This window comes from Pseudochaenichthys georgianus, chromosome 19 (assembly GCF_902827115.2).
Source record: "Pseudochaenichthys georgianus chromosome 19, fPseGeo1.2, whole genome shotgun sequence".
In the NCBI taxonomy this organism is placed as follows: domain Eukaryota; kingdom Metazoa; phylum Chordata; class Actinopteri; order Perciformes; family Channichthyidae; genus Pseudochaenichthys; species Pseudochaenichthys georgianus.
Window position 1 is genome coordinate 15,212,731 of NC_047521.1, and position 27,077 is coordinate 15,239,807.

A 27,077-nucleotide genomic window follows, 5' to 3' on the forward strand; every position below is an offset into this window, starting at 1 on the left:
GAAAGCCAAGAGTGTCGTACTTTAAACCCGTTTTTCGTTTAGATGCAGAAAGTAAGGTAAGTACTTTCTATTTTCTAGAAGCTATTATCTGGTCTTAACATTTGTGTTCTGACTTGGTCGCTTGATTGTTAGCAGCAGCCGCTTGGCTAACACCTTGCTGTTGAGCTTAACTATTAACTCAGGGCAGTGCTCCCGCTCCCTGTAGCATAGGGTTTGATTGCAGTAGCGCTAGTTCGTTGTATTACTGCTCCTAGTACTAGACTCCTAGCACTAGGATGATATGCAGAGAACATCTTCACGGCGGGTGCTGTGTGCTCGGCATGTGCGGTTACTACTGTAACCAGACACGGTTCTATGCGGGCTGTTCTCTTTCTTAGAAGCTAATTATCTGGTCTTAACATTGTGTTCTGACTTGGTTGCTTGATTGTTAGCAGCAGCCGCTTGGCTAACACCTTGCATGTACGGTTAAGCTTCATTATTTAACTCAGCCGGTGAGGGCAGTGCTCTCGCTGCTGCTCCCGGTAAACGCATGGTATGGTTGCAGTAGCGCTATATCGTGGTATTTACTGCTCCTAGTACTAGACTCCTAGCACTAGGACGATATGCAGAGAACAATCTTCACTGTGTGTGCCGTGTGCTCTGCATGTATGGCCATTAAGGAGGATTTCATCCTCCCAATATTATATTGTCTAGTGGGCAGCCGTTGGCTGACACTTTTAGGCACCGGCCACAGTTACTATTGTAACTAAGGTCTAAGCCGTAAGTACTGGCCATAATTACTACTGTAACTACGGTTCCAAGCTGTGTAAGTACTGGCCATAGTTAATACTGTAACTACGGGGTTAAGCCGTAAGTACTGGCCATAGTTACTACTGTAACTACGGTTCCAAGCCGTGCACGTACTGGCCATAGGCAATACCGTAACTACGGCTCTATGCCGTGTAAGTACTGGCCATAGTTACTACTGTAACTACGGTTCTAAACCATGTAAGTACTGGCCATAGTTACTACTGTAACTACGGTTCCAAGCCGTGCAAGTACTGGCCAGAGTTACTACTGTAACTACGGCTCTATGCTGTGTAAGTATCCAAGCCGTGCAAGTACTGGCCAGAGTTACGACTGTAACTACGGTTCTAAGCCGTGTAAGTACTGGCCATAGTTACTACTGTAACTACGGTTAGATGCCGTGTGAGCCCTGGCCATGGTTACTGCTGTAACTACGGCTGTGCTATTCTTTAGAAGCTAGTTATCTGGTCTTAAACATGTGTGTTATTTGACTTGATCTCGCTTGATCGTTAGCAGCAGCCGCTCGGCTAACGTCTTGCGTATACTGTTAGCTTCTTTATTTTACCCAGCTAGGTGAAGGCAGTGCTCTCCCTCCCGCTCCCTCTGCCGTAACGTGGGTGTAATTACATCCCTCTTTCTGTTCGGCGAGTAGCAGCAACTCGAAATCCCGGGGGTGGTCGGCGGCTGCTTTCCCAGCAGCAGCTCAGTTTCTGGGCAGTCTGTACTTCCGTCCCTTGGGTGGTTTTCACCTTAACCCAGGGGTACGGACCGCAGCTCCGGCCCCTAGCCTTCGGCTGGGTCTAATTGACAGTCGTCAGCGATCCGGCAGGGGCCCTACCTCTGGGCCAAGAGTTGTCCGTCCTTTTGTCCAAGGACGCAATCAACCCAGTAAGACCCTCTGCTTAGCCAGGGGGTTCTACTCTGCATACTTTCTCGTGAGCGAGAAAGTCGGCGGATTTCGCCCGATCTTGGACCTCAGAGGAATCAACAGATTCCTGAAGGTGCTGCCATTCTATATGCTGACTACTGCATACGCACAGGTGGAGTGGTTCCCAACCGAGGGATGCCTACTTCCACGTGGGCCGGGCAAGAGGGTGCCTTATATTCAGTTCCTCCGGCCCTTGGGCAGACTGGCAGCTGCCTCGGCCGCTGGGCCCTTAGGCCCGCTGTCGTTGTGCCCCATGCAGATGTGGCTGAACAGCCTTCACTTGGACGCCAAGTGGCACAGGCACAGTGAAGTCAGGGTGTCGCAGCATTGCTCCACTCTCCGTCACGCTGGAGGGGCAGGGCCTATCTCTGGTAGGCGTGCCCATGGGCGCCATCCCATCCCGCCAGGAGACCATCACCATAGGTGCATGTCTCTCAGGGTGGGGTGCAGTGCGGCAGGGCAGGACCGTTCAGGGTCAGTGGTCTGCCCAGCAGAGTGCACGCCGGGTCAACGTGCTAGAGCTTCGGGCCGTGCAGCTTGCACTCACGCACTTTCTACCCCAACTGGGGGGCAAGAATGTGCGTGTTCCTTGGGGACAGCATGTACATTGTTGCTTAGACAACAGTCCCTTCTAGATAGTGGACGTTCTCACTCCACTCTGAATTTATGTGGCTGCGATTCTGCCCAACATGTTCGGGTCGACGGCGCCACAGGTCGGTGTCCCTCTTTATGAGAGGGGCTTTACGGCAGCGTCCCCCGTGCACCCCGAGGGCTCCGGCTTGGGACCTGCCCTTGCTGCCGGATGCCCCATCACCTCCTCCCTTCGAGCCCCTGGCCCAGGTGGGGCTTAGGTGGCTGCCCACAAAGGCAGCATTTCTGCTTGCCATAGCCTCAGGGAAGTGAGTCGGGGAGTTGCATGTCCTCTCCATAAACAATACATGCCCGAGGTGGGACTCTCATGCGTTGCCCTTTGGGCAAATGTGGCATTCCCGCCCGGGGTCCTTCCACAAACTCACTTCAATCAGCCTGCCCAGCTGGCACGCTTTGACATTCAGGAGTACGGCACATCGAAGTTGCTGTGCCCTGGGGGTGCCCAAAGGGCGTATATCAAGGCTACTGCCTGTATACGGCAGGAGGAGCAACTCTTGAGTTTGCCCTGGCGGTACTAAAGGAGGTTAGGCCCTCTAACCAGTGGCTTCCCCACTGGGTTGTCGATACCATCTCACAGGCTTACGGGGCCAGTGGCCGCCCCCTGCCACCAGGCTGAGATGCCACTCTACAAGGAGCATCTCAACATATTGGGCTGCCCTGAGAGGGGTGCCCCTGGAGACCATCTGCGCCGCGGCGTCGTGGGCGTCTTCTGGCACATTCTCCAGTTGTCATCAGGTCAATGTCGCCACTCCCCATTCTTTGGGCGTGGTCCTTTTGCCGAGCTCTGCTGCTTCCAGTGGTGAGCAAGGGCTTGGATTCTTCATGACATTGTTGGTATAGGTCATCCAGTGCTAAAGCACCGCCTCTGGCGGTCAGTAGGGACGAAATAGAACGATAGTTACGGCTGTAACTACGGTTCTATGAGTCCCGGATGACCGCCAGAGTTCCCTGTCACTCAGAATTCTTGTGTGCTCGCAAGAAGATTCGGGGAACAGATCCTCTGACAATACCGGCTGATATAGCCGGTGTCACGTGGGTCACAGGTGACTTTGTTGTTATTGGTACTCGAGCTGCGCATGCGCGCGATGGACATATCCAGTGCTAAAGCACCGCCTCTGGCGGTCATCCGGGACTCATAGAACCGTAGTTACAGCCGTAACTATCGTTTTCAAGACTGCTTTCATAGGTCATGATGATAAAAAACAAACAGCAGAGCATCTCCTTCCAGTCCATGCCATTGATCGAGTAAGGCTACAGTACTTCCATATGTCGTTAATTATAAGAGGAAACTATGCTGTCAATCAATAGGCACATTTTCACACGATAATCCAATAAGAAAGCCATTGAACCTTTGGTGCATGAAACCAAGCAGTTCCATTCAGTTCCATCACCTGGTCTTTAGCTGCCCCCTTGAGAAATGGGGATCTATAATGGGACCTTGGTTCATGACAATATTTCATCTCAGCAGCAACTGATAATAGAACAATATAGGGACACACAAGATATGATATAATAGGATATTGATGGGTTTGAAATGTGAATTCAGTAAATCAATATCTCAATTAAATTAAGAGGGGTGGACTATAAATTGCCAAAGGAGCTTCTGTTATAAGCAAAATTGTCAACATGTATCTGATAAGCTTTCCGATGCTTTTTTTATATTTCAGATGATAAATGGTTATTGAAAATATGTAAGATGACTAAATGTATGACAACAGTATCTTGTTCAGAATGGAATAATCAACGATTCAATTTCTTTAGTGCAAGTAAAAAAAACGTTGATATTAGGATAAGTAGTCATATTGGGTGTTGGGAAATTGTGTTTGTTTTCTTACATTTATATAGAAAAGATATGTCGATTGATCAATAACGAAAATAATCCTTAGCTGCAACCCGACCTATTTTTCTCATTATATCAGAACATTTGTAATGTAGGTGAATGGAAAAGTAACAATCCTGTCACACCTACTGCTTATAAACTCTTTCTTTGTACTACTTTGCCTTATCCGACCTCAAAATCAGTCAACCAGCGCTAATGGCCGACTCTGTGCTCTCTGTGCCCTGGCTGCTGGACAAGGGCCACTAAGGAGGGCAGCATGACTCCTCCTCACCCTCATTTACTCGGGTCCTGCTAACGAGGGGTGACAAACAAGATGAGAAAGGAAGGTGTGAGGGAGCAGCTTAACAAAGTCCTGTAATTACTCATTCACGACTCTTATCTTCCCCGCAGACTCTCCTATCGAACCGGACAGGACACGGCCAACTGCGACACATGCCGGAACAGCGCATGCATTATTTACAGGTGAGTGGCCATTCCTCTTCAAAGACATGATGATCCAAATGTGCCCTGTCCTTTCTCCTTGAGGGAAAGTGAAGAGGTGGAAAAGCGATGTGGAGAGGAGCAGGGGGTGCAAGACTAATGTGGATGCTGTTAATGAGCACATGGGGACGTGTGACATTTACACATTGCTTCCTCTCTCTATCTATGCATCAGATTCTCCTACACAGCTTCATTCACTGAAAGGTGTGAAGCAGGAATAGGGTTAGCTGGATGTAAAGGTTGAAAAGCAGAGAGGATACATGCAATGGAATGAGTGAGCACAGAGCAGAAGGGTGAAATTAATTATCATCCGAGCATAATACAATACTTTGCCAAGCCAACTGAGTTACAGCATACTTTCAGTTTCAGTTCAATTGAGTTGACAACCAGTACAGGCGTGCGTCCAAAGTCATTAGTCTACCATGGTACACAGTACTATGAAAGTATGTGTGTGTGAGTTTGTGTAAATTGCTGCTTTGGATTTGTTCATGAAAGACAAGAAATCAATGTAACAATTAGTCGGCAGCAGAAGATGAATTGCCATTTATTCCAGTATTGAAGTGTTTCAATAGCTTTGAAAGAAAAAGTTAGATTTGGCTGTGAATTTAATCCCTTCCAGTTTCTGACAAGTTGTACATTTCAGCTCTCAGAATTAGTTATGAGAATTAGTCAATATCGTTTGTTATTTTACATTTTTTAACAAATAGCTGGTGAATCATAAGAAGCTTAATGCAATGTGGGGTAAGGGTTACCATTCCAAAATGCTGAAGTCTAGCAGGTTTATTCTTTACTATGGTTACTATATTTGCTGACATTTGAGTCATAGGCCAAAGTATTGGATGTTATCTGATCTAATTTAGCTTCTAGAGAAAGGTCAGGGGATCACCAAAGTCATTACAGAATATGACAGAATGTCCTTTTGGGACCTTGAATAACTGTACCACATCTCAGCAATCCATTACGGAGCCGTCAAGATAGTTCACTGTAGTTCACACCTGGAAACCTCATTGTGGCACAAGGAAAACATTTCACGGGACCAAAGTTAGTAGTACACTACCTCTGGGCATCATGAATGTGCATCTAATCCATTCAAAGGTCGTTGAGCTATTGATTTAAGTTGTAAATTAACTGACAATGGCAACTATAGAGCCAGGTTACCAGGGAGGCTAGACATCCATAAAAATAATCATATAACAAAACCTGCTTGTGCACATGCGTACTGATGGTTTTCTCTCTTTGGTGATTCCTTCCAGTCAGAAACAACAGAGAATTAAAGAGAGGGGATCAATAAAATGGTTTTAGTGTATACTACTGTTCGCCTCAGTCGTCACTAAACCTCAAAATAGCCACGTATATCATGTTTTAATTGAGAGCAGGGTCAAAGGATAGATTTTTTGTATTGAGTGCACTGAGATTTGTGACAAACTGTAAAGCATTAACCCATCACTGTACGCTGTATGCAAGGGCTGGTTTGCTTTCACTAACTGTACGGAGGCTCAGTCACTGGTACATTTTTATATACAAAGCCATGCTAGGGAAACTTCCATCTTATATCTGCTCCCTGATCTCACGGCGAATTGTAAGTGGCTACTGCTTGAGATCGAATGCTGTGGTTTTATTAAATGTGCCAACTGCTAGGACTATCTTAGGGAAGACAGCTTTTAGATGCGCAGCTCCTCTGTCTTGGAATAGTCTGCAAATTAAATGGAAACTGAACAATCTGGTGCCACTAAATGTTTGTAACGCTCGGTTGGATGCTAGTCAATCGGCTGCTGTTGGTACCTGTTCATGTGGATAGTTATGTCAATTGTAATCCCTGTAATGATGCTGGATGATGTCCTTGTTTGTTGTTTTATGTGTTTATGTTTCATGTGGAACTGACTTGAGCAGGTCTCCCTTGAAAAAGAGATCAATGATCTCAAGGGATACACCTGGATAAATAAAGGTTTGAAATTAAATAGATGACATGGGACAGACTGCTGGGATGGGAGCTCAGCTGGTATTATAAATTAGTCAGCAGCATGTGTAATGGTAACTGTGTGATTTGGCCCTGGGGAAGAGAAGGCCCTGCTCTCTGCGCTCTGGCTGCCAGAGCCTCACTGTGCCCGCCTCTGAGACTCTAGAGACGTTCACTAACCATCTTCCTGTGAGAACAATCTGCAGCGTGATAACAAGTCTAAATATATGAGCAATTCCATTCTGAGGTTCTTTTTCTCAAGGTTGTCTTGGCAGCTCAGCTTGTACCTGTACTTAAAACTGTAGTGTTGGGAAAGGTGCTTCAGTGATATATATTGCCATGACCTGTATTCCCAATGAGGGATTTCAATATGCAAAACACAGGCTGCATTAAAGCTATGATTAAGTGTGCCCATTTGAATATGAGCCAATCATTTATACGTGTCATCCATCTTATTAGGTTTTTTCCATACCTGCTCTTTTAAATCCCCAGAGAGAATCAGATTGAATGTTATTGAAAAAGGGGCACAGACAAAACCAGGTCAGATTTGGCCCTTGACTTAATGTGCGAACACACAACTGTCTTCAAACCAGCGCTTTACTATATCTCCACATTTTGCTTCCTAGATCTGCCACAATCAATTGATATGCTTCATCCACAGGAAGTGCACAAAAACAAAAACAGTACAAATCTCGCCAGCACCCGGCAAGGTTTCAACTTGATACAGGGCAGAAATTCCTAAGTGAGATGTTTGAAATATATTAAATTGAACCAAGCCCTCCTTTAAGAGTCTGGCTTGGCATGGTAAATTGTGTTGATTGGACACAGAATCAAAAATAACAGTCGTTTTCACACAGGCAGGAGGATTAAATGTCAATCTAATTACTTAGATCTCCATGAAAACAACCTCTCCGGAGCTGGAGGAGCACAGCATAGGAAGCAGAGCTGATAGAGAAACAAACACTGTATGTGGAAAGGAAAGCTGTCAGTTAGAGGGGTTTTTCTGCGTTAATGTCTGTGCCATGGCCAAACCCCTAACTCCTGCATTTATGATGTAGCTGGTCTCGTGACCGGAAAGGGCATGTACGTATAAATCATTTTAACTATCCAAGTTTGGAAGCAGCCATGCATTCTTCAACATAATCAATTTGTCCAAGAGTTTATGGCATCATCTCAGAGCCCATCCGTAGCATAACAACTGTACCAGATCAATACGTTTCTGAAGGCGATAGGCATGGATTTCAAACAGAATACACAAGCTGCTGTTTTCTATTGTCCTCGTTTGGTCCCACTTTCCTCATTTTAAAACCATCTGGAACTTTCTTTTATCCTCTCTCTGTAACTTTCTCTCTTTACCTCACCGTTTGCCCTGAATACCTTATCTCCTCCAAACAGATAACTGTGTGTTCAAATGAAATATGCAATGCTTAATACAACATACATGCCACTAAGACAGAATTGTTGAAGAAGGGACGAAAAGATTATTGTAATTAATTCCATCATTACAGGTGATGTGCTACTCAGAAAGGTGGGGAGAAATGTACAAATAAAGCAGTCTGACAGTAAGCAAGACAGACAAACAGTGAGAGGCTGGGTGGGAAAAAACGAGATGGACAGGATAGAGCAGAAGCTGGGGATTTGAAAAGCATTACACTTTATTTTACAACCCGAGGCTTTAAGTCGTATAGGGTCTTGATGCAGAAACCCTGTAATCCCATTTTCCTCACATTACATTAAGATGGGCTAATGTGCAGATCAAACATGAAGATAGATGTAAGTGAATGAGATTAAGGGAGGCGGTTGGGGGAGGTCCCCGACACTGGGAGTCATTGTTCACAAAGGACTATCACTGCAATTGTGTCATTAGCTTGCGATTAATTCAGCAACAGCTAATCATTCAACAACTATCTGATGATAACATAGTATTTAAATAACAGAGCATCTAATATGATATTAAAAAGGAATGGGTATTTAATAAGGGGGGAATCTCCCATTTAGTGTGCAAGGCTATGAAAATCAATTAAGCGTGGCTAAAGGCTGAAGAGATGATTACATTAGAACATATGGAAATGACGGAGCAGCCACGACTCTGCTGGGGAGGACATCTCTTTTTGTGCAGGCATAATGATGTTTTCCAACATGGTGGCAAGCCGGTTTCCATAGCTACAAAAGTGATCCTCGGTAGGACAGACAGTGTGAAGGGACGGCGAGGTTCGTCAGGGAGCGCACATTCACACCCGCGGAAGATAAGGCTAGAAAAAAAACAGGCATGGTGAGAATGTGAAACAGGTAGACACCGAGAGGATGAAGGTGACGAGGAGAGATAATGTCTTGGGAAGGTTTAAAGTGGGGTAAAGGGCAGGTGAGAGGTGTGTGTGTGCGGATGAATGATTTGAGTTTTTCTTTTCTTGGACTTACACTTTCTTTCGGAGAGCAGGAACATGACGGGAAGAGAGTGGGAGTGAGTGAGAATGATACAGAGCAAGAGAGGTTAAAGACTGACAAGGTCCAAAGTGTCTTCTTCAATTGGTTCCGAACCCACAACCCACTCGGCTGTGGGACATAAAGATGCTAACAATATTCACTTTTACTAGCAACAAAAAGAAAATCTAAATGTGGATCACCACATCAGGGCCCGTGAGTTTCATAAGGAGGTGCTGATAACTCGGCCGCGTAGAAACGGATACATTTTTTATTAAAAGGCCTTTGGAGTACGTTTCAAAGATGAGACGATTATCTTTTCACTCTATTTTTCCCAAATGACATTATGCAGATTTTTTTCCTTTCAATTACATTTAAATTGTGCTGCCATGCTGCTCCCAAGGCGCATGCCACGTCACCTCGTCTTTGTAAAAATTTCCTGGCAGAAAGCTGCATATTTGATAAGAGTAGCACATTTAATTAGTAGCTCTAACAAAGATAACTACTCTGGTTAAGATGGAATAATAAGCTACCAGGACCACTGTGTTGAGAGCACTGTGAATCTACTGGTTGTTCTAATATGGACACGGAGGATCTTCGATGGAGTGTGTTTATGGATTTAGTGTGAATTCAATACAGCTAATAAAAATTGAAAAAACAAAGATAGCATGTGAACTTGAAAGGGCATTCAAAGGATGTAGCTCGAGATAAATGGTGTAAACGATGTGTCAGATGAGGGATGTAAACATAAATAACTTCTATACAACTGCACAAGCCGTGTTTATCTTAACCCCTTACAGTGACATTTCTTTATTTTAAGTAATAAAGAAACAACAAAAAGTAGTTTAAAGCCCTTCAGGTTATTCTTGTAGCGACTCATTTTCTTTTTTATTTGACCAATGTAATACATATAAGAGAAAATGTAGTGTAAAATGTGCCTTTTTGGTTGATAAGGATGCAAGTGAACACAAATTCCCACTGCAAATAGACAAGTAATGCTTACATAATGATATAATTACTGTAAAGTGTTATGCTTACACACACAACATGAACTGTACAATATATAGCAATTGAAGATGATCCGCTGGTTGTATCAATATGGTTAAATTGCTGTGTTCTTGCAAGGCGATAACCTGGAGCCGTGGATGCACAGCAACAACAGTATCGGCAGTATTAGGCTTACACTGCAGAGCGAGGAAAATCCTATCACTGTTATGGCGCATTTCCACTGCAGCGGGTAGCTCGCTTTAAGCGTGCCGAGCCGTGCGGGGCCCGTTTTTGGTTGCGTTTCCACTTGGCCTAGTACCGGCTAGCGGGTCCTAATTCACAGTTTTTCTGGCCCCATAAAATGGTGGTTCTAGGGCCAGGAACAACCAGGCTGAGTCGGGCTGAGTATGCTAAACTAGAGAGAGAATCGCTGGCAAGGGGGCTACAACTACAACAAGATGAACATATTTGACCGTGATTTCATTGTAATACACGTTTCTAAATGATGCCGAAGTAACAGCATACTGATACCGGTTAGTAAAAACCATGAATTAATGCTTTGACAAGTCTGCAGACAGACGGCAGGCGAAAAACCCTTTTAAAATGCGTGTTTTCTAAATGGAGCTTGGCTAAGCTAACGTTATATGCTCCGACCGTCCACACTCACAAGTTACAACAACGGCCTATACAGACATAAACAAACCAGCGACTGTATTCGCCATGACACAGGCAGTCTGTGGTTTGTACTTGTTTAACTTTTGGGGCGCTCATTGAAGATGGCGTCACGGCTCCGCCTACACTGCGTTACTATAGTAACTACCCCAGTTTCTAAACTTTAATGGAAGCGCAGCATTAAAGTGAGCCCGGCCTAATAAGGCCTAACCAAGCCGAGCGAGGCCTGCTGTGGAAACGCGCCATTAGAGGCAAACTGTGTATCTGTGTGGAAGAAACACATCCCATAGACATTGAGCAGCATTAAGCTACAGTTCTTCAGGAAAAAATGAAGATGGATTACTCTCCCTGCCTTTCTAAATTGAAGTCTTTTTCATAGGAGTAAGAAAAAAGGATATTGATATACTCTCTGCTTCACTACAGAATGACACCACCACACACTCATTAGACTCTGACAAACACACCGTCATTGATCACAGTCCTTTGATGCCGTGTTACTCCGGTTATTTGATCTGCAAGAGCCTGTTCATTCTTCAGCCCATGAATTACATTTAATGCGTGAGCTAGAGTTTGACTTCAGAAGACACCGTGATCTTATTATAAATGATGACGCAGAGGGCCGTGATTCACACAGGAAGTGCAGCTCCCTGGGGCAAGGCCAAAGGAAATAAAATGTTTTAAAACGGGTAGAAAGTTACTAATACTGTAGAGAACCTAGTGAAACAACTAACAGCAGGAGAGGATCAATAAAGTGTTAAGATAGTGGAAAGATATTAAAAATCAAATTGTCCTCCGTCAGCTCAATTTTGGACCAGTTGAATGCCAGAATGAGTAAGTTGAAGAAGATGGGGTAAAATAATACAAGGCATGAATTACTTATTTCTTAAGTCAAGAATAGATTACATGTTGAAGATGTCACCGAGCTGAGTTACATACCTCAGGACAAATATATCCGGCCAAGCATCAAAAAGTCATTGTTGCCTATTATTTGTGGTCTATTTCAGGTTTACACATATTAACACCCTAATTTACTTTAACACACAGAAAAAAATGCATGAAGACAAACACAAACCGCAACAGACTTGCCCCAAAGTGAAGTGGATTTACACCAGTGTAATTAACAGCCTGTGATCTATTGCTAATAGCTGCAGTGTTCTTGGCCCCCGTCTAAAGGCCTGAGTCAAACAAATGCAAAGTGCTGAGTGTAGGTGCAATGATTACATTGCACCTACACTCAGCACTTTGCATTTACTTTACATGTATGTGTGTTCATCTTATCATTCCAAAAGCATCAGGGTACATATTAGAAACCGAGGTATTTCACCGTGGACACTTTATTTGTAATCGTCCCACTTTCAAATTCTCATGGTGTAATGCCTGGAAATGAATATTTGGCAGTGCTTTGATGCAACTGACAGAATAATGTGCACTACAGCTCACATGTAAAACTTCCAGTACTTTGTAATGAATATATTTTCAATGAAATGTTCTCTCGGGAATATACCTTGAGTAGCAACAGGCAATCACGCCATGTATTTCAGTCGGAGCGGGCGTCTGAGGCCCAGCTCACCTTGAGTTCTGCATAATCTCTCACTATGTAAAAGGCAGTCATCTGAGTTTCACTTAGCAGAACCTAGCAGTCAGATGTGTGCGGGGGTGGGATTACAATGATGGCTGGAACAGATGCATCCCCTAGCACCCTGGAATAAATGTGGAGTACACAGAAAAGGGAGAGAATGTGTTCGTGTACAAATTGGCATCCATATCTTTGCTGATGTTGCAATACTGTACATTGATCACAGCAACATCAAATCAAGCTAAATCCTAAAAAGCTGAGGAAAAGATGTTCTGCTCAACACCCCCTCTCCAGTGACCAAGTACTCCTCACTGGGACAAACACTAATGGGCTTCCCTCTCGCTTTAGGAATCATGATAAGAAAGCAAATCACACAGCAGCAGCCAAAGTGGGCAGCCAGATGTAATTGAATCTGAATTGGGAGATTTTACAGGGAAATAAGGATAGAGTAAGCCATACAATGTAGGTCGCTTCAAAGGCTGAGCAATGCTGCGACTGAGCTGAGGTCAATGAGAAGAGGCCAAAATGTAGAAACTTAATATGGTTAGAGGCGGAGTGTGGCGGTCAACACATGTCAGGATTAAAAGAAGCGTGAAGGGGACAGAAACCAGAGTGGTCTCAGTGTTAAAGGATAAAGGAAGAATATACACAGTCAAAGTAAAGGTTGGTTAAAACAATCCATATTTTCTATTGCAGTGAATACAAGTGAAATACACCAATGATCACATTATACACCAAAACAAAATGATAAACCTAGTTTGCCATAACCAAATGCTGTCTCAGATGTGTATGTACAACATGTTTTGCACTAGCATTCTAATAACTTGCTGTTAATACCAGCATGATATCATGTTTGATCTGACGTTGTGTCTCTGTGTCTTTGCTGCAGTGTGGAGCTGGACTTCAAGCAGCAGGAGGACAAGCTGCAGCCGCTGATGATGAGGCTTTTCCCTTCGGCGGACGGCCACTTCCCCTCTTTGCCTTACCCCCAGGAGGCCTTCACCTCCACCCCTAAACGCAAAGTCCAAAGCTGACTCCAAGAAGCACGCTCGCTGGAAACTTCTGGTTCCTGTAAGAACACAGGACCGTCCTCCTCCCCCACCACTGATGCACGGGATTTATGCGTCTGTCTACTCATCCATATTCGTTTGGTTTAACCATAGGCTTCAGTTTTTTTATCAAATCTCTTTTGGTACACCTGGTGTTAATGGAGAGCTCCACCACTGGAGACTGAGCCCCTTCTCGCAGAGGACAGGATGTGTACTGGGACACATGTGCGGATTCCATGGGAAATTCAAAAACGTCATGCTTACCAAAAATTGATGCAGAGTTATTTTTGAACTAATTTCTTCAAACAGGGTGTGAAATTACACCAAGGACATTTTTCACAGATCAGCAAGGTGAGAAGACAAATTTGACTTCCCTCTGGCTATTTGCATATATTTTTCTAGCTGACGTCCACAGGGTTCTATTCTAGAATTAGTCAGTGAGCATCACATTTCTATTCACCAGTTGGGACTGTCTTTTTTCCCCCCTGCCTCCAGGAGAGGTTGGCCCTTCAGCCGCCACGCTCCGAGGTCTACAGCAACAGCATATCGCCGTACTGCAAAGCACAATTAACACTGTTTAGGATACATTTTCTGCAGAGTAAATAAAAAGAACTATTTTGCGTAATAACTCACATGTAGATCATCTACTAAGACTTTCATCACATCTAAAGAAGAGACCTTAAGGACAAAGAAGTCAGAGATGTTTATTCAATCTCTTTGATCCACTTTCTATCCATCTCTAATATGTCTCCTTGAATCCACTGACTTTGAAGTAAAGAATGAATAAATAACAGTTATTTTCTTAAAAACATTTGCAAAGGTAGACATTAATGTACTTTTTTCTATATATATATATCTATATACATTCATTTTAAGGTTTAGTGGAATATATTTATTTGAGCTGGTGTGAAGGGGGCTGTGCAAAACTACAGTGCATAGAAGGAACATTTCTGATTAAATTATAGTATAAAACGAAAGAGTTCTGGCTCAAAATACAGACAATTCAGTTCAAAGTTCAAAACGTTTGTTCAGTCAAGAAACCAAGTATCACAACACCTTGTTGGTTTGTAGCACATGTGAGGGGAAACGGAAGATAGCTGTGATTGTATTGCTGCATTGTTCTGCATCAGCGACTCCGCTAGCGACTGACACCGAGCCACAGACTGAATGTGCCACTTCTGATCACAACCAGGGCTTCTACAGTGCAGGGTGGCAGGCTTGTCACCGAGCATGCTTTTTACAACCTTCACATTTTGCAGGATATTTTCTAGCTTTTAAAGAATTTATAAAGAGATCTACAAAAAATTGTCCACAGCCCTACCCCCTTTTTTCCCTGCTCATCACTTTCTATCGATCCGACAGCAACTCATGACGCAACTCCACACAGAGTTCAAAGACTATGTACAGAATATGTGTTGTATAGCATCCAATAGGGCTAATACAACTTTAATGAGAGGGAAAGCAGCCAATATCTAAACAAATAGTTTACCTTAACATCGCCTGCAGGAGCTTAAAGCCTCTCAAAGCCAAAAACACTGCCCAAAAGACGAATGAATACAAATCTTTATCTGCCGTCACAACAACACCATGCTAACTGCTAGACGTCACTGGTTTGACCTTCACAAGCTCCGACTCGCTGCTTTCTGTTGGCGACATGTGATCACACCTCCACTCTTGTACATGCAGAGTAGGTTTCTTTCAGTAGTTATGCTGTAGCATCAAGAGAGAAGTAGATGTGTATCTGTACCTTAAAGAAGTGCAATTGATTTAATATGTGCAATACTGTGTGTTTTATACTGTTTGTTTTTACAAAAGAGAAAGAAATAAAGATATTTAATATGCAAAATGTAAAAAATAAACCAGACATCTACAGAGCTCTCAAAATCTGAAGAAGAATGGGTGTCATTTGCGTACTATATTAGTGACTTTACCTCTGTAGGTTGTTACTTTAATTACATTGCATTGAGCTGACGCTTTTATCCAAAGCGACTTACAATAAGTACATTCGACCAGGAAGACACAACCTTGAAGAAAACAGAATCATATAAGTACATCAGGTTTCATAGAGCCAAGTATTTCAAGTGCTACTCAACTGGATATAGATAAGCCAGTCCTTTATTAGTATATAAGTGCTTTGTGAATAGTTCTATCGCTCGAGGTGGAGTCGAAAGAGATGAGTTTTCAGTCTGCGCCGGAAGGTGTGTAAGCTTTCTGCTGTCCTGATGTCAATGGGGAGCTCATTCCACCATTTTGGAGCCAGGATAGCAAACTTTTTTTGCTGATGGGAACTTGGGTCCCCTTCGCAGCGAGGGTGCAGCGAGCCGTTTGGCTGATGCAGAGCGGAGTGCACGCGCTGGGGTGTACAGTTTAACCATGTCCTGGATGTAGGAAGGGCCAGTGTCTTGAAGTGGATTCTAGCAGTAAAGCCCCTGCCACACTGTCCCGAAAATTGACACCTGATGGACACATGATAAAAGGAAATGTTCAAATTCGGCTCTGATCGTAACAACATCGCGCCATTTGTGAGGGCATCTAAGCCGTCGTATGACCGTCGCCGTCGGTGGAGTTTCTCAGGCTCCGGCAGCAACTTCGTGAGCGGTGGGAAAATCTTTGGTCCAAAGCAACCCCTGCCTTGCTTACCTTACCGTGTGTATGGACTTTCAGGGTCACGTCCATGCGTTTGTGTGCATGCAGCTGCCTGATGAGACCTCAGACCAGCAGAGTAAATGCCCCAGAGACGTAGAGTCATCCTCACATGGATGCACGAATTTGCAGGAACCAAAGTTGCTTGGGGGCAACACTACCCCCCCCCCCTCCTCTCATCCGTAGCAGGGCGTCCCCTCAGGTGAATGTTTATGGCTCAGCAGTGAGGTTACAAACAAGACATCTCGCTTCCTTTCACCGCAGCCCCTCTGTGGTTTGAAGGTGGCGTCCCGGTGGTTTCCCCACAGCGTTGACAGTGAGCACACGCCTGACATGAGTTGTTGCCGGGTCAAGATATCCAAGAGGAAGCTCAGTCAAAGCATCAGTATAGCAGAGGGGAGGGGAGGAGAGGTGAGTGATAACAAGTGCACGTTTGAGGCATTATGATTCAGTGCCATATCTCACTATGCTTCTTTTCTGTAAGAGCTCTGCAGCAGTCTGGCCGGTAGAAGAGAGAGACAAATAGGGAGAGAAGCAGGGAGTTGCTGGGAGGAATATTTGCACAGAAACCGATATTAGGACAGAGATAAAGAGGTAATACAGATAGGCCAGGGATCTGATGTGTATCGATGTCATTGAGATGGCTTTGTTGTAATATATTCCCTCTGAGAGTGCATGCAGCAAAGAAAGAGCTCCAGGCCCTATAGCCGGTCAGCTTCATCCTGTCAATCAATAGCACAAGTCCTTCCCCTGCAGCTCTCCACTCCATCTCTACTGCACACTGCAGGAAAGTCTGCAGGATACCCATGAAGCACTGCTGCAAGATATCTAGCTCCTTAGTCCTCAAAACTAAAGCCAAGTAAAGTTAAATAGGTGATTTAGACAACATTATGTGGTCAAGCTTGTTTTGACATCCAGATGTTTTCTGACAATGCATAACAACATGTTTGATATTTGATATACTTTATTAACCCCCTGTGGGGAAATTGTTTCTCTGCATTTGACCCATCCTGTGTTAGGAGCAGTGTGCTGCCATTTTGAACGGCGCCTGGGGAGCAGTGTAGGGAACGGTGCCTTGCTCAGGGACACCTCGGTAGCACTTGGTCTTGCCGGGACTTGAACTGGTGACCTTCCAGTTGCCAAGTCCCTATCGACTTCGCCACCACCACATGTGCAAAGATCAGATGGACAAAAAAAACGCAAATCTTTGTTTCATTATTCCGGCTGTAGCCTCATTCCCATGTGCAACTGGATGGCTCACCCGGAAGCTTAAAGCTAGAGGAAAAGGTCATTCAAGGGCATTAAGGTAGAACTTGCTCATTTCCGCAGGGGTGGCCAAAAAACAATCCTAATGTAAATGAATTCACAAGGATTCATCTGCCCCCGTGTGAGGGTGGACTTGAATATAAAGAAGCGGCCTGTTGAGATGTCCGACGATGATGCAAATGCTGAATGAGTCGCTAACAGGCGTAGCTCTGCAGGGACACCGAATCACAAAAACAGACGCCCCCAAACCGTCCCTGTGATGGCTCTCATCATCATTCTGTATGCACCACCTCCAGGAGAGGAGAACGGAAAGAGAAGAAAGAGAAGGAGAGAGGCGGTAGAAAGAGAAGAACATTAATGCAGAAATCTAAAAAGGTAAGCGCGCTGCCACTCAGAGGAACAAGGTCGGTGGTCGGCTGCGGTGTGGTTTGAGCAGCAGTGCGCACTGCCTGCAGAGTAGGCAGCGGTGCAACAACAGTCCTCCGATTAGAAAGCTACGACGCTTCCAGAAGCACTAACTGATCTCGTAGCTGTCATCACAAACTGTATCGATCGTTAGGGAGTGATTCAGGGATATGATTCAAATGAAGCCTCTGTCCCCAAGCATTATATTACGTTTGAGTGAAAGGGCAGTAGTGCCCTCAAAAAGACAAGGCTTAGATGTGACCTCTATCTCCCACTGGGTAAGAGGACACACTGATGCTAAATATTTAGCAGGTACTTAGGAATGTCAAGGCAATCGAGTGTGGCCAGCTAGTTAGGAGACAGCCTCACACGAAAGGTAGCACATGTATACAAAGTAGATGGGTTCAAAAAGGGTCACAGAAGGTCATGGGTTGAGCAGATTCATTAACCAGAGAGGAGGCTGGTCCTCGGGGAATGCCTTTTCACCCACACACAGAAATGGATGCACTTAGTGTGATACAGCAGACAGGAGGCCTGTGTGTGCCGCATTCATGAGCTTTCATAGCCTTTCTGACTAAGCAGAAGGTAAGTCCCATATCAGAAATACACTATCAAAAGAAAGAGGAAAAAGGGAAGGAGCAGAAGGTGAGCTGGTCCGGACAATATATCTACCATATGTTTAGAAAATCTTTTCACATCACTGCAGAACTGCATCCCTGGCATAACAATGAATGGACTGGAGTGCTACAGAGGGAGAGTTAGTGGGAGGTCAAGGACCCCCGCCAAGCAGCTGGCTGGGAGGCAGGGGCAGAAGGGAGACCCTCGCCCCCACCTCACAGCTTCATTAGCCCCACATTATGCAGTACGAGGTTGATCAGTTACTCAACAGAGGGCTCCCAGCTGACCCGATAGCTTGGTGGTTGCATTGCTGAAATACCTTTAGAGGCAAGTCCTGAACGAGAGAATCCCTGCTCTGAGAAGAGAATGAACAAGAGGGGTAGGGCAGGGGACACGGGGGACAAAGGACGAGAGCTGCCGAAAAGCACACACTGATGATTAGTGTGTAATAACTCTGGGTTCTAAATCTGCCATTGTGGTTCAGTACCTGGACAAAGAAGAAGATTCTACACAGACGCAAACACACAAATATGAGAAATACCCGAGACAGGAGAAGAAAAGGCTGCGAGGCATCCAGTAACAGTACGAATATAATGAGTCAGTATGATACAACGTTCCTATACATACTCAGAGTCCGGACAAAATGTCCATCTCATCACTCTGCTGTATTTAAGTAAGCTGTAAAAGTGCCTTTAAGTGCCCTCAGAGGAATCTCCATCATAAAAAAATGATGTGTGTTTACAAGTCTTTTCAAAGTCACATCTCAAGATACATGCAGCTCTAATGAATACAAGATGTAATAGAATGAGATACCAAAGTCGATATTCATGACTCAACTGGTACAGAAGTTGACATTTATTGGAGTCTTGGGCTTGTGAAAGTGGTTTAAGGCTTTGCATCTGAAATAAAGCAGCATATTCAAACAAGTGGACCGATAGCTGCATTAATTGCCTACCGAGCTGTTGCTGGGAGAGTGATTGGGATAAGGATGCTAACTGCAGTGTTAGGAGGAACACGCGTTGTGTGATTTGATGACAGCACACACAGAGCATCAGAAAAGGTTTTAAAAAACAAACAATAATAAATAAAAAAAACACTGAGCCACACAAACAACTGGCTGGAGAAAGATATGAGCAGATCAAAGCCGCTCTTAGATTGAGGTTGTGTGAAAGCATGTTGCCAAGGTAGACTTTACCTTTAATGATAGCTTGGAATTGAATTGAAGTTGGCAGTGGGCCTGTGTTAGTTAAGCTGCTTGTGGTACAGAAGCCTAAAAATTGCACTGTGTGTGTATGTGTGTGTGAAACCAAGAAGAAGAAAAGAACAGATTGAGAGAGAGAGAGGCGGAGTACAGCTAATGGTTACAAAATAAAAATCAAACAAACTTACGATGTGAGGTGAATCGCGGCCCATGGAAATGACTGTCCTGTTCACTGTCCTCAGCAGCTTCTCCATGACGATCTGCACATGCCACTGGGTGGGACCCTGCAAATATGATCAACACACCATTACAATTTTTGAGGAAAAGTTATGTGAAAACATTGTATTGTTACATAGCAGTGTTTACCGTTTCAAAGTCTCATTGTGATAGGAGGTTGTCTACTTTTTAGTTATTCATTTCCCATCAACCCACATTTTCTATTTCCATTTATTTCATAATCCAACAATGACTATTTACACATCTGACAGACCTGATATATCACTGATGCAGTCAAAATGATTTGAACGTATGGAGGGAAACACCATTTGGCCAGCTGTATGGTTGTAGAAAGTGGGACGAGTTTCCCTGGACCTGCTGTGAGTGTGAGTGAGCGCAGGGCTTCTTCCAATGCCTCTACTTTTCTGTGGGGGGAATCTTCTAAGCACACGAGCTGTGAAGCGGCAACCTAAACATTCAATAATTTACTCGGCTCTTCCTGCGGTCGAAGAACTCGCGCACGTAGGTTTGTGCACAAATGCCCACACAAACATCGACACAATTGCAGAGGAGAACAAACTATCTGGAGAGGAAATAACAGACATTGCCTCCCAATGCATGTGGGACGTACATCTTTTTTGAAAACCAAAGAAGTTTCCTGATATAATACATGGTAGGCTGTATGATTTTCTGAACAAATCAAATGCATGGAGAATTTTTTTTTTTTGTAATATGATGTAGCCTTTTACATATAGATAACTTTTTCAAAAGCGGTATAAATTGTATTGTAACTTAGACACTAAAGGGAACAGAAGTATTTTTTCATTTAGTGTTTCTTTATAAATGGACGATGCAGCCTATAGCCGCTTTTCACACAAGTACTTTGCCGTACTTAGTCCCCAGCACTTAGTCCCCAGCACTTAGTTCCCAGTTCCCCCATGGAACTAAAGAGCAGATCGCGTTCACACCGGAATAAGTCCCTGAGGGAAGATTACGCAAATGAAGCCGCTGACATCACTTCTTCTTCAACTTCAGGGCGTATACTGCCACCCGAAGTCCCCGGCCAGAAGTCCCCGGAGTTGGGGACTGGCTTCAGTAGAAGCCTTCCGAGTAAATCGCCAGAATGCCGACACCTCCCCATCACTCCACCGCTCCCATGTTTCTTTTTGTGTTGCCATAAGTTATTCTCTCTCCGTTGGTGCGCGGGGCTAATCCTAATACCAGCAAATATGATGGCAGCTTCACAACATTTTTACGGGGCGTGGTTTGCAATTCGCCCAGCCAATCAGAAATTGGAACTTTTTTCTCCCCAGGAAAGTGAAAAGGGGGGAAAGTTCTCTTTTTGGTATGAACGCAAAATCCCAGGAACTATCGGAACTAAAAGGGAAAAGTACTCCAGTGTAAAAGCGCCTTATGAAAGTGTGCAGTGTGATACAGGTATGAAAGAGAGAACCATGCAGGGAGAGGAAATGGCAAAGCGAGAGACAGGAGGAGGGTGAAAGTGGAAGATAATCCCAGGCAGAGTGGAGTGTGGGAGGCCAGGCCGCGGTGATCAATGGTGAGGGGAGTCTGAGGGGGCCTGAGGGAGGACATCAGGAGTCTGGGCATGGAAGAGGATGAGAACACACTCGCAAGCAGCTGAGTGTTCTCATGTGTGCATCTGTGAGTGATGCCCAAGTGTAAGGGAAGTGGACTCCAGTAAAATAATCATATCCATAATTTCTTCACACCAAATGTTATATAGTCATTTATCACATAACATATCAGAATTCTTAGCTGCTTTTCTATGGTTTATGTCATTGAAAATTTTAATTAGGACTGTTCTTTTGAACAAAAGAAGCAACTGTGCTAATTACAGTCAGCTATTTGTGGCCACTTTATAAACTGTACAATGAAATGATTCAATGGCTAAACTATTTATACATTAACCGATAATGAAAGATCCTTGATCCTTTGATTGGTTACATAACGCTCTGGCTGGATCACCAACTCTGCAGGTTAGTAAATAAACAGTAAATGTGCTGCCTTCAGGGAATGCAGGACATTAAAATAAATGGAGAACAGCACATTGATTAGTAGCTATTCAATAAAAACCACAGTCCAAATGTGTTTCTTTTTTATGGAGGGACTCCTGGTTCCCCTTGTTATGCAACTATTTATCCCAGAGGTAAAGGAACATAGAGTTAGTTGTTCCTCACTCACCACATCCTTCCTGTACAGCACCTCCAGGATGTCACTGAGCAGCTGGCAGCACGCCTTGGGCTCCTCGCGCTTCTCCAGGTGGAACTTCAGCTGGTCCGTCATCAGCGGCAGGAAGATCTCACGGCAGTCTGCAGGGACACCAGCGAATTCACACATTTACAATGCCGCTCAACACATGGAGCAGATGATGGATCACACAAGGCAGTGCAGCATATGCTCCAGACAGACTCTCCATGAAGAGGCACGCAGCTCGCTAATGGTTTCCTCCTCGCCGCTCAGAGGATTACATTAAAACTGAATATAAGAGATTTTATTGATTACACTTAATGTGGCAAAATCTCTTTTTGAGGGGACGCGTGATATAGAAGACTGATTAATTACTTTGTTACCAGTATTTTTTATCAGTGTGTTTTGCACTTAAGATAGGCCGCAGAAACCACAAACTGTTCTAAGTTAATGCAACACAACATCCGATCAAACCAAAAAACCTTGATATTGACGGCAACATCAAAAAGTTAATTTCCATATTCAAAGTGAACAGAATTTGGTTGGCAATGGGACGTGGAGGACAGCCGAGATAAACCAGAGGATTCTTAAGGGAGGTAAACTGAAGGCATTCTGCCACAAAATTATCATATTTTTATTAAAGCCTCTGATTTCAATCTCAGTGCCATTTGTGTATCAGTGTGGAGGTTCAAAGCCTACGGACAAATACTGCAGTTAGGCCCGGTTTGATAATAATATGCACCGTATCAGTTAAGTGACTATCTTTGTGGAGGGAAACTACATTGATAACCTCTCGGCAAGAAGGGAAAAGACGTTAAAAATAAAACACCTCTCACTCCGACAGCCTTTCTTTACCAATGCAGAGGCAGACTACACAACAGGGACAACAACACACTTATATAATACACAATCCTTATCTTAAGTTGGAGAGAAACTGCTTTACCTAAGTGCCACCCAGCTATACTTTCCAACTTTAACAAGACAAACAATTGTGATGAAATAAAACAGTATAATTATTACTCATGCAAACAAACCCACATGCACAAATAGAAAGCTTTTCCAATTGTCAATACTGCTCAAGGCCAAATGATAAAGAGCAGGCTCTAACTGAATAACATAGCATGATGCTGGCCTCTTCATAAACATTCCCAGCAGTGTAATATATGAATACATTTGTTGTGTTATATTCTCTGACTGCTTTAAAAGGAGCTCCATGTTAAACTGAGAGGTATGGATTGACTTCATGAAGAAAGGAAAATCTACAGCTTTCAGCCAAACATGCACAGAAAAGCTATAACTGGAATTAAACATAACCCATAAGATAGGGCTCCACACTGAGACTATGATGAGGCGTTGTAATAAAAAAAGGGGTAATGAATGCCTTATCTAGTGATTAGAAATGTTACGAATAAAAGACTCCCGGAGAATTACAAATTATATTTTTAATGACTTAGGCATCGATTAGTGGATCGATTTAACACAATGATTCTTTTGTAGCAATCTAGTCAATCACATGTAGCTGCTGGAGTCCTATTGAATTGCTTTTAATAATCATAATTTAAAGATAATTACAAGGAAGATCGGATTTTGAGATCGGATTTTAACTTAATATGTGGTCTAAACAGATACATTGCTATTAAAGATTTGTTTGTTTTTCACTGCAATCCACAAATTATATTACGCATACATTTTAAAAATGGCTCACGCTTTGGAGACTGTGCTCATGACTATCTTTTCTGTAAATATTGAGGTTTCTTGTGTAAGAAGTTGTCAATCTCATCTGCGTGTGTTGCTTTAGACCAGGGTAGCCTTTAGTAGAACATTGTCCGCTGCAAATTACATGAATATCTTATCATAATTTCTTGAAATATCTTTTTAGGAATGTAATTGTTGGAAAGGGGGCAATTTAGTCTTGTTGGTGGAGCTAGATGCTTGTTCGTGGGATCACTAAAGTTAATAGGACTTATCCCAATCTACCCAATGCATGGACAAATGCGTTGACTAACATCTGAAATACTGTCGCTACAGAAATCATAAACAGCCCCTGGTGGCTGCTGGCAGTGTAGAGGAAAGGCTGACCTACAATACAGCTGTCACCAGGAAATGAGTCAAAAGGAAAGTCATGGATGTTAAGTGTTTCTCTTGTTTGGCTAAGCTAGCCCTGACTCAAAGTGACAACCATGTCTCCACTGAAATATGTTTGGTTCTGTGAAACAGAGCACCAAGCTATCCGCCTGATACAGATTGGAGCCAGAATGTGTATTTTTGTTTATCGGTGCATGTGTGCTCCGTAATCTTCTAGGGTTTAAGCACACAAACAAATGTGAGGGAGTGTAACATTGTGTAGAGTGTTTAATACCTTGTTATTTACAGGGCACTCATTCCCTTTGTGCAGCCTCCAAACTGCCATGCACACAGGTGGAAACACACACTGGTGCATAGCAGAGCATAGACCACACATTACCATTCACTTTTACCCACACACCAGCAGGGTGGGAGCGGGACAAGCAGACTGGAACTATCAAGCTAGGCCATGAGCGCTCTCTTCAAACTTCCAGCGCAAACAGATTGTAGGCGCTACAGTGATTTAACTCAGACCAGGAGAGCAGCTGACAGTATGTGTTCTGTTCCAATGAGCCCATTTACAAGTGATTCACATGCAACGCCCTTCTCTATCCCATTACATCATACACAGTGAAGGTGACAACAGTTTCGCCTGCAGAAAAGATAAATGTCCTCTTTACTGAGTTCATTAAGTTTCCATCTGCAGGAGGGAATAGTGTGTGCATACCAATTCCATTCATCTCGCAGAATTTTAATTTGAAACGAAAATATATAACCTGTGGATAAAAGATGTCGTCTTATTGACTACAGATGTAATTTTGTAAGGGAAAAAAGACCGTTGGGGAGTGAAGAAAACTAATTTAAGACATGCTTTTACACAGAAACTGTTAATATGTTAATCACTGTGCAGTCTACAGGAAAGAAAACACAACAGTGATCACGTTGCATGCATATTGATGAGTGTGGAGACTGCCAAAGAAGTATCTAGGTAGATGCCTCGTGCTGGGTGTTCATTGCTCCACGCATTCCTTCTAGTACATTTCACTTGAGGATTGGCTAGTGGAGCAACCTTTCAGTGACCACCTGGGGATCAGGGTGCACCTCACAGTGAGTCCCAGGAGCACGTGCACTTGCCACAGCTGATTAAACCACATTTAAAAACGGCACGACTAACCCCTTATGCTCATCGCAGTGGCCATTATCTGTGATAGAAACATCTCCAAAGTGGAGCTCAGCTTGATACTGATGTGGAAAGGACAGTTTTATTGGCAATTAAGCCTTCTCCATTGGTGTTTAAATACACGCATGCCCCTAATAGACTGCTGGAGAAGTTCAAAGCACCGGTGTGTGGAGCGGTTGTTGGAATGGAGCGGCAGGGTAGCCATCTACATCACAGCAACGAGTGATTCACAAGCATCGGGGAGGCTCGCCTGTCCACAATTACATCAAACAGATCAATAGCCATTACCTGAGCACCACATGCTGAGCATTGCCCTTAAATAGATAGCTACACACTAAACCACCAATCAGACAATTGCACCTTGCTTGAGTATGAAAGGAGTGCATCATTAAATTGAAGGCATATTTTTTCCATGTGTTCCGTTTAATATTAGACGACACTTTTCACAAACAGGACAACCTGTAATTCCTGTACTGATGCAGAGGCAGAGAGCAGCCTTGCAAGAGTATAATTGATACTGCTTCTTGAACCGGCCCTTTAGAGGCATGTGTCATCCCTGACGGCAAAATGTGACCATTGTTACCGTTTCACTGGGTTAGGAACTCTGCATTTTAATCTACCACCACAGGACAGGATGTGTGTTGGTCTCTAAATCAGGACCTAACCTAAATGGGCCTCGGAGGACGGTCGCCCACGGCAAAATGCTCGTCCCTCGACAGTCGTGCAGCGTGGACCTGCCTGAGGGAAGCTGCAGACTGGATTCTCATTAAATTGGTATACATGCATGCCCTTTATATCCGACATGACATGGCCACAATGTAGAGCGGTATGGTGCTAATGTGTACTTTGAAAGTGTGAATGTGTATGATTTTGGATTGCTGTTAGGGCAAGAAAACTAAAGGGAAACCCAAACAAAAATAATAATATATTGTAAACTTATAGAAAAAAAGATTACAAATTCAAACAAAGGAAAGCAGGGACTTGAAGACTAGGTGGATGTGAATGTTGCTACAGTCAAGTCTTGGGATTTGAGCTCTAAGATTGCCTAACTCTCTCATATGGCAAAAGGGATTTCCACTACGCCTCACCAATGACCCTCATTGTGGGCTCACATGGCTAGGGGAGGCAGGTGGTGTGTGTGATTGCCTTTATTACTGCTCTGTGAGTGAAGGTTCATGCACCGAAGAACTGGGAGTACAGTTTGTGTATGTGTGCACTTACCGTGATGAGTGAAGAGATCGCTGTGGACGATGTCAATCAGACAGTCTAGCTTCTGTTTCACCAGGCGGCCCAGAGGAACCTTTAGGATGAACTCTGTGAACAGCTTGCTACGGAGACAGACGGATGACAATAAAGGCGAAAAGGTCAGAATGATCGGGCTGACTGCTTCCCATCACGAGCGATCATCCAAAACGCAATTGAAAAGTCCCGCACACCCACACAGGTCCTTTCAGATATTCTGGTTGGGTTGGAGAATATGACAAATATGTAGCATGGGACAATGTAGATTTGTCAACTGACCCAGAGGAGAACCTCGGGTGAACTCGGAGAACAGCTGAGTATGAGAGATCTTGCACTATCTCGGATTGTTTTATAGGATAGCGGTGAGTGTTGCAAATCAGTCAAATAGATGCGATGGTTTTACAGCTGTATGTGATGCCTAGACCAGAGTCCTGCACGGGTCTGATTTTCAAGACCCGCTCCCGCACCCGCGACGTGCAATACCGAACACACCCCGCTACCCGCACATATTGCCAATTAGTTCCGCAACCCGACCCGTCGGCACAAGATCCGCAACCCGACCCCGCATAGCCTATATATGAGCAGTGAAAACGTGCAATTATTAACACACGCAGTTGCATATTTGTCTCAAAAAGCGTGGGATGTTGGTTATTTTCTCCATCTAGGAACCAAAAGCCTCCCAGACGC

The 27,077-nt window shown here is 44.0% G+C and overlaps 2 protein-coding genes across 3 annotated transcripts in view; one reads left to right on the forward strand and one right to left on the reverse strand.

Moving 5' to 3' along the window:
* Positions 1-15,161, forward strand: part of LOC117464557 (inhibitory synaptic factor 2A) — a 36,266-nt gene extending 21,105 nt beyond the window's left edge. For both annotated transcript variants that reach the window (XM_034107071.1, XM_034107072.1), the window contains exons 3-4: positions 4,596-4,667; positions 13,188-15,161. In XM_034107071.1, coding sequence (XP_033962962.1) covers positions 4,596-4,667; positions 13,188-13,332 — 217 coding nt within the window. In that variant the 3' untranslated portion in view covers positions 13,333-15,161. The remainder of the gene's footprint in view (positions 1-4,595; positions 4,668-13,187) is intronic.
* dock1 (dedicator of cytokinesis 1) overlaps positions 1-27,077 on the reverse strand; it is a 189,293-nt gene that overhangs the window by 93,396 nt on the left and 68,820 nt on the right. Inside the window, exons 25-27 of the mRNA XM_034107070.2 lie at positions 26,370-26,476; positions 21,899-22,026; positions 19,669-19,764 (exon numbers count right to left, since the gene is read on the reverse strand). Coding sequence (XP_033962961.1) covers positions 19,669-19,764; positions 21,899-22,026; positions 26,370-26,476 — 331 coding nt within the window. The remainder of the gene's footprint in view (positions 1-19,668; positions 19,765-21,898; positions 22,027-26,369; positions 26,477-27,077) is intronic.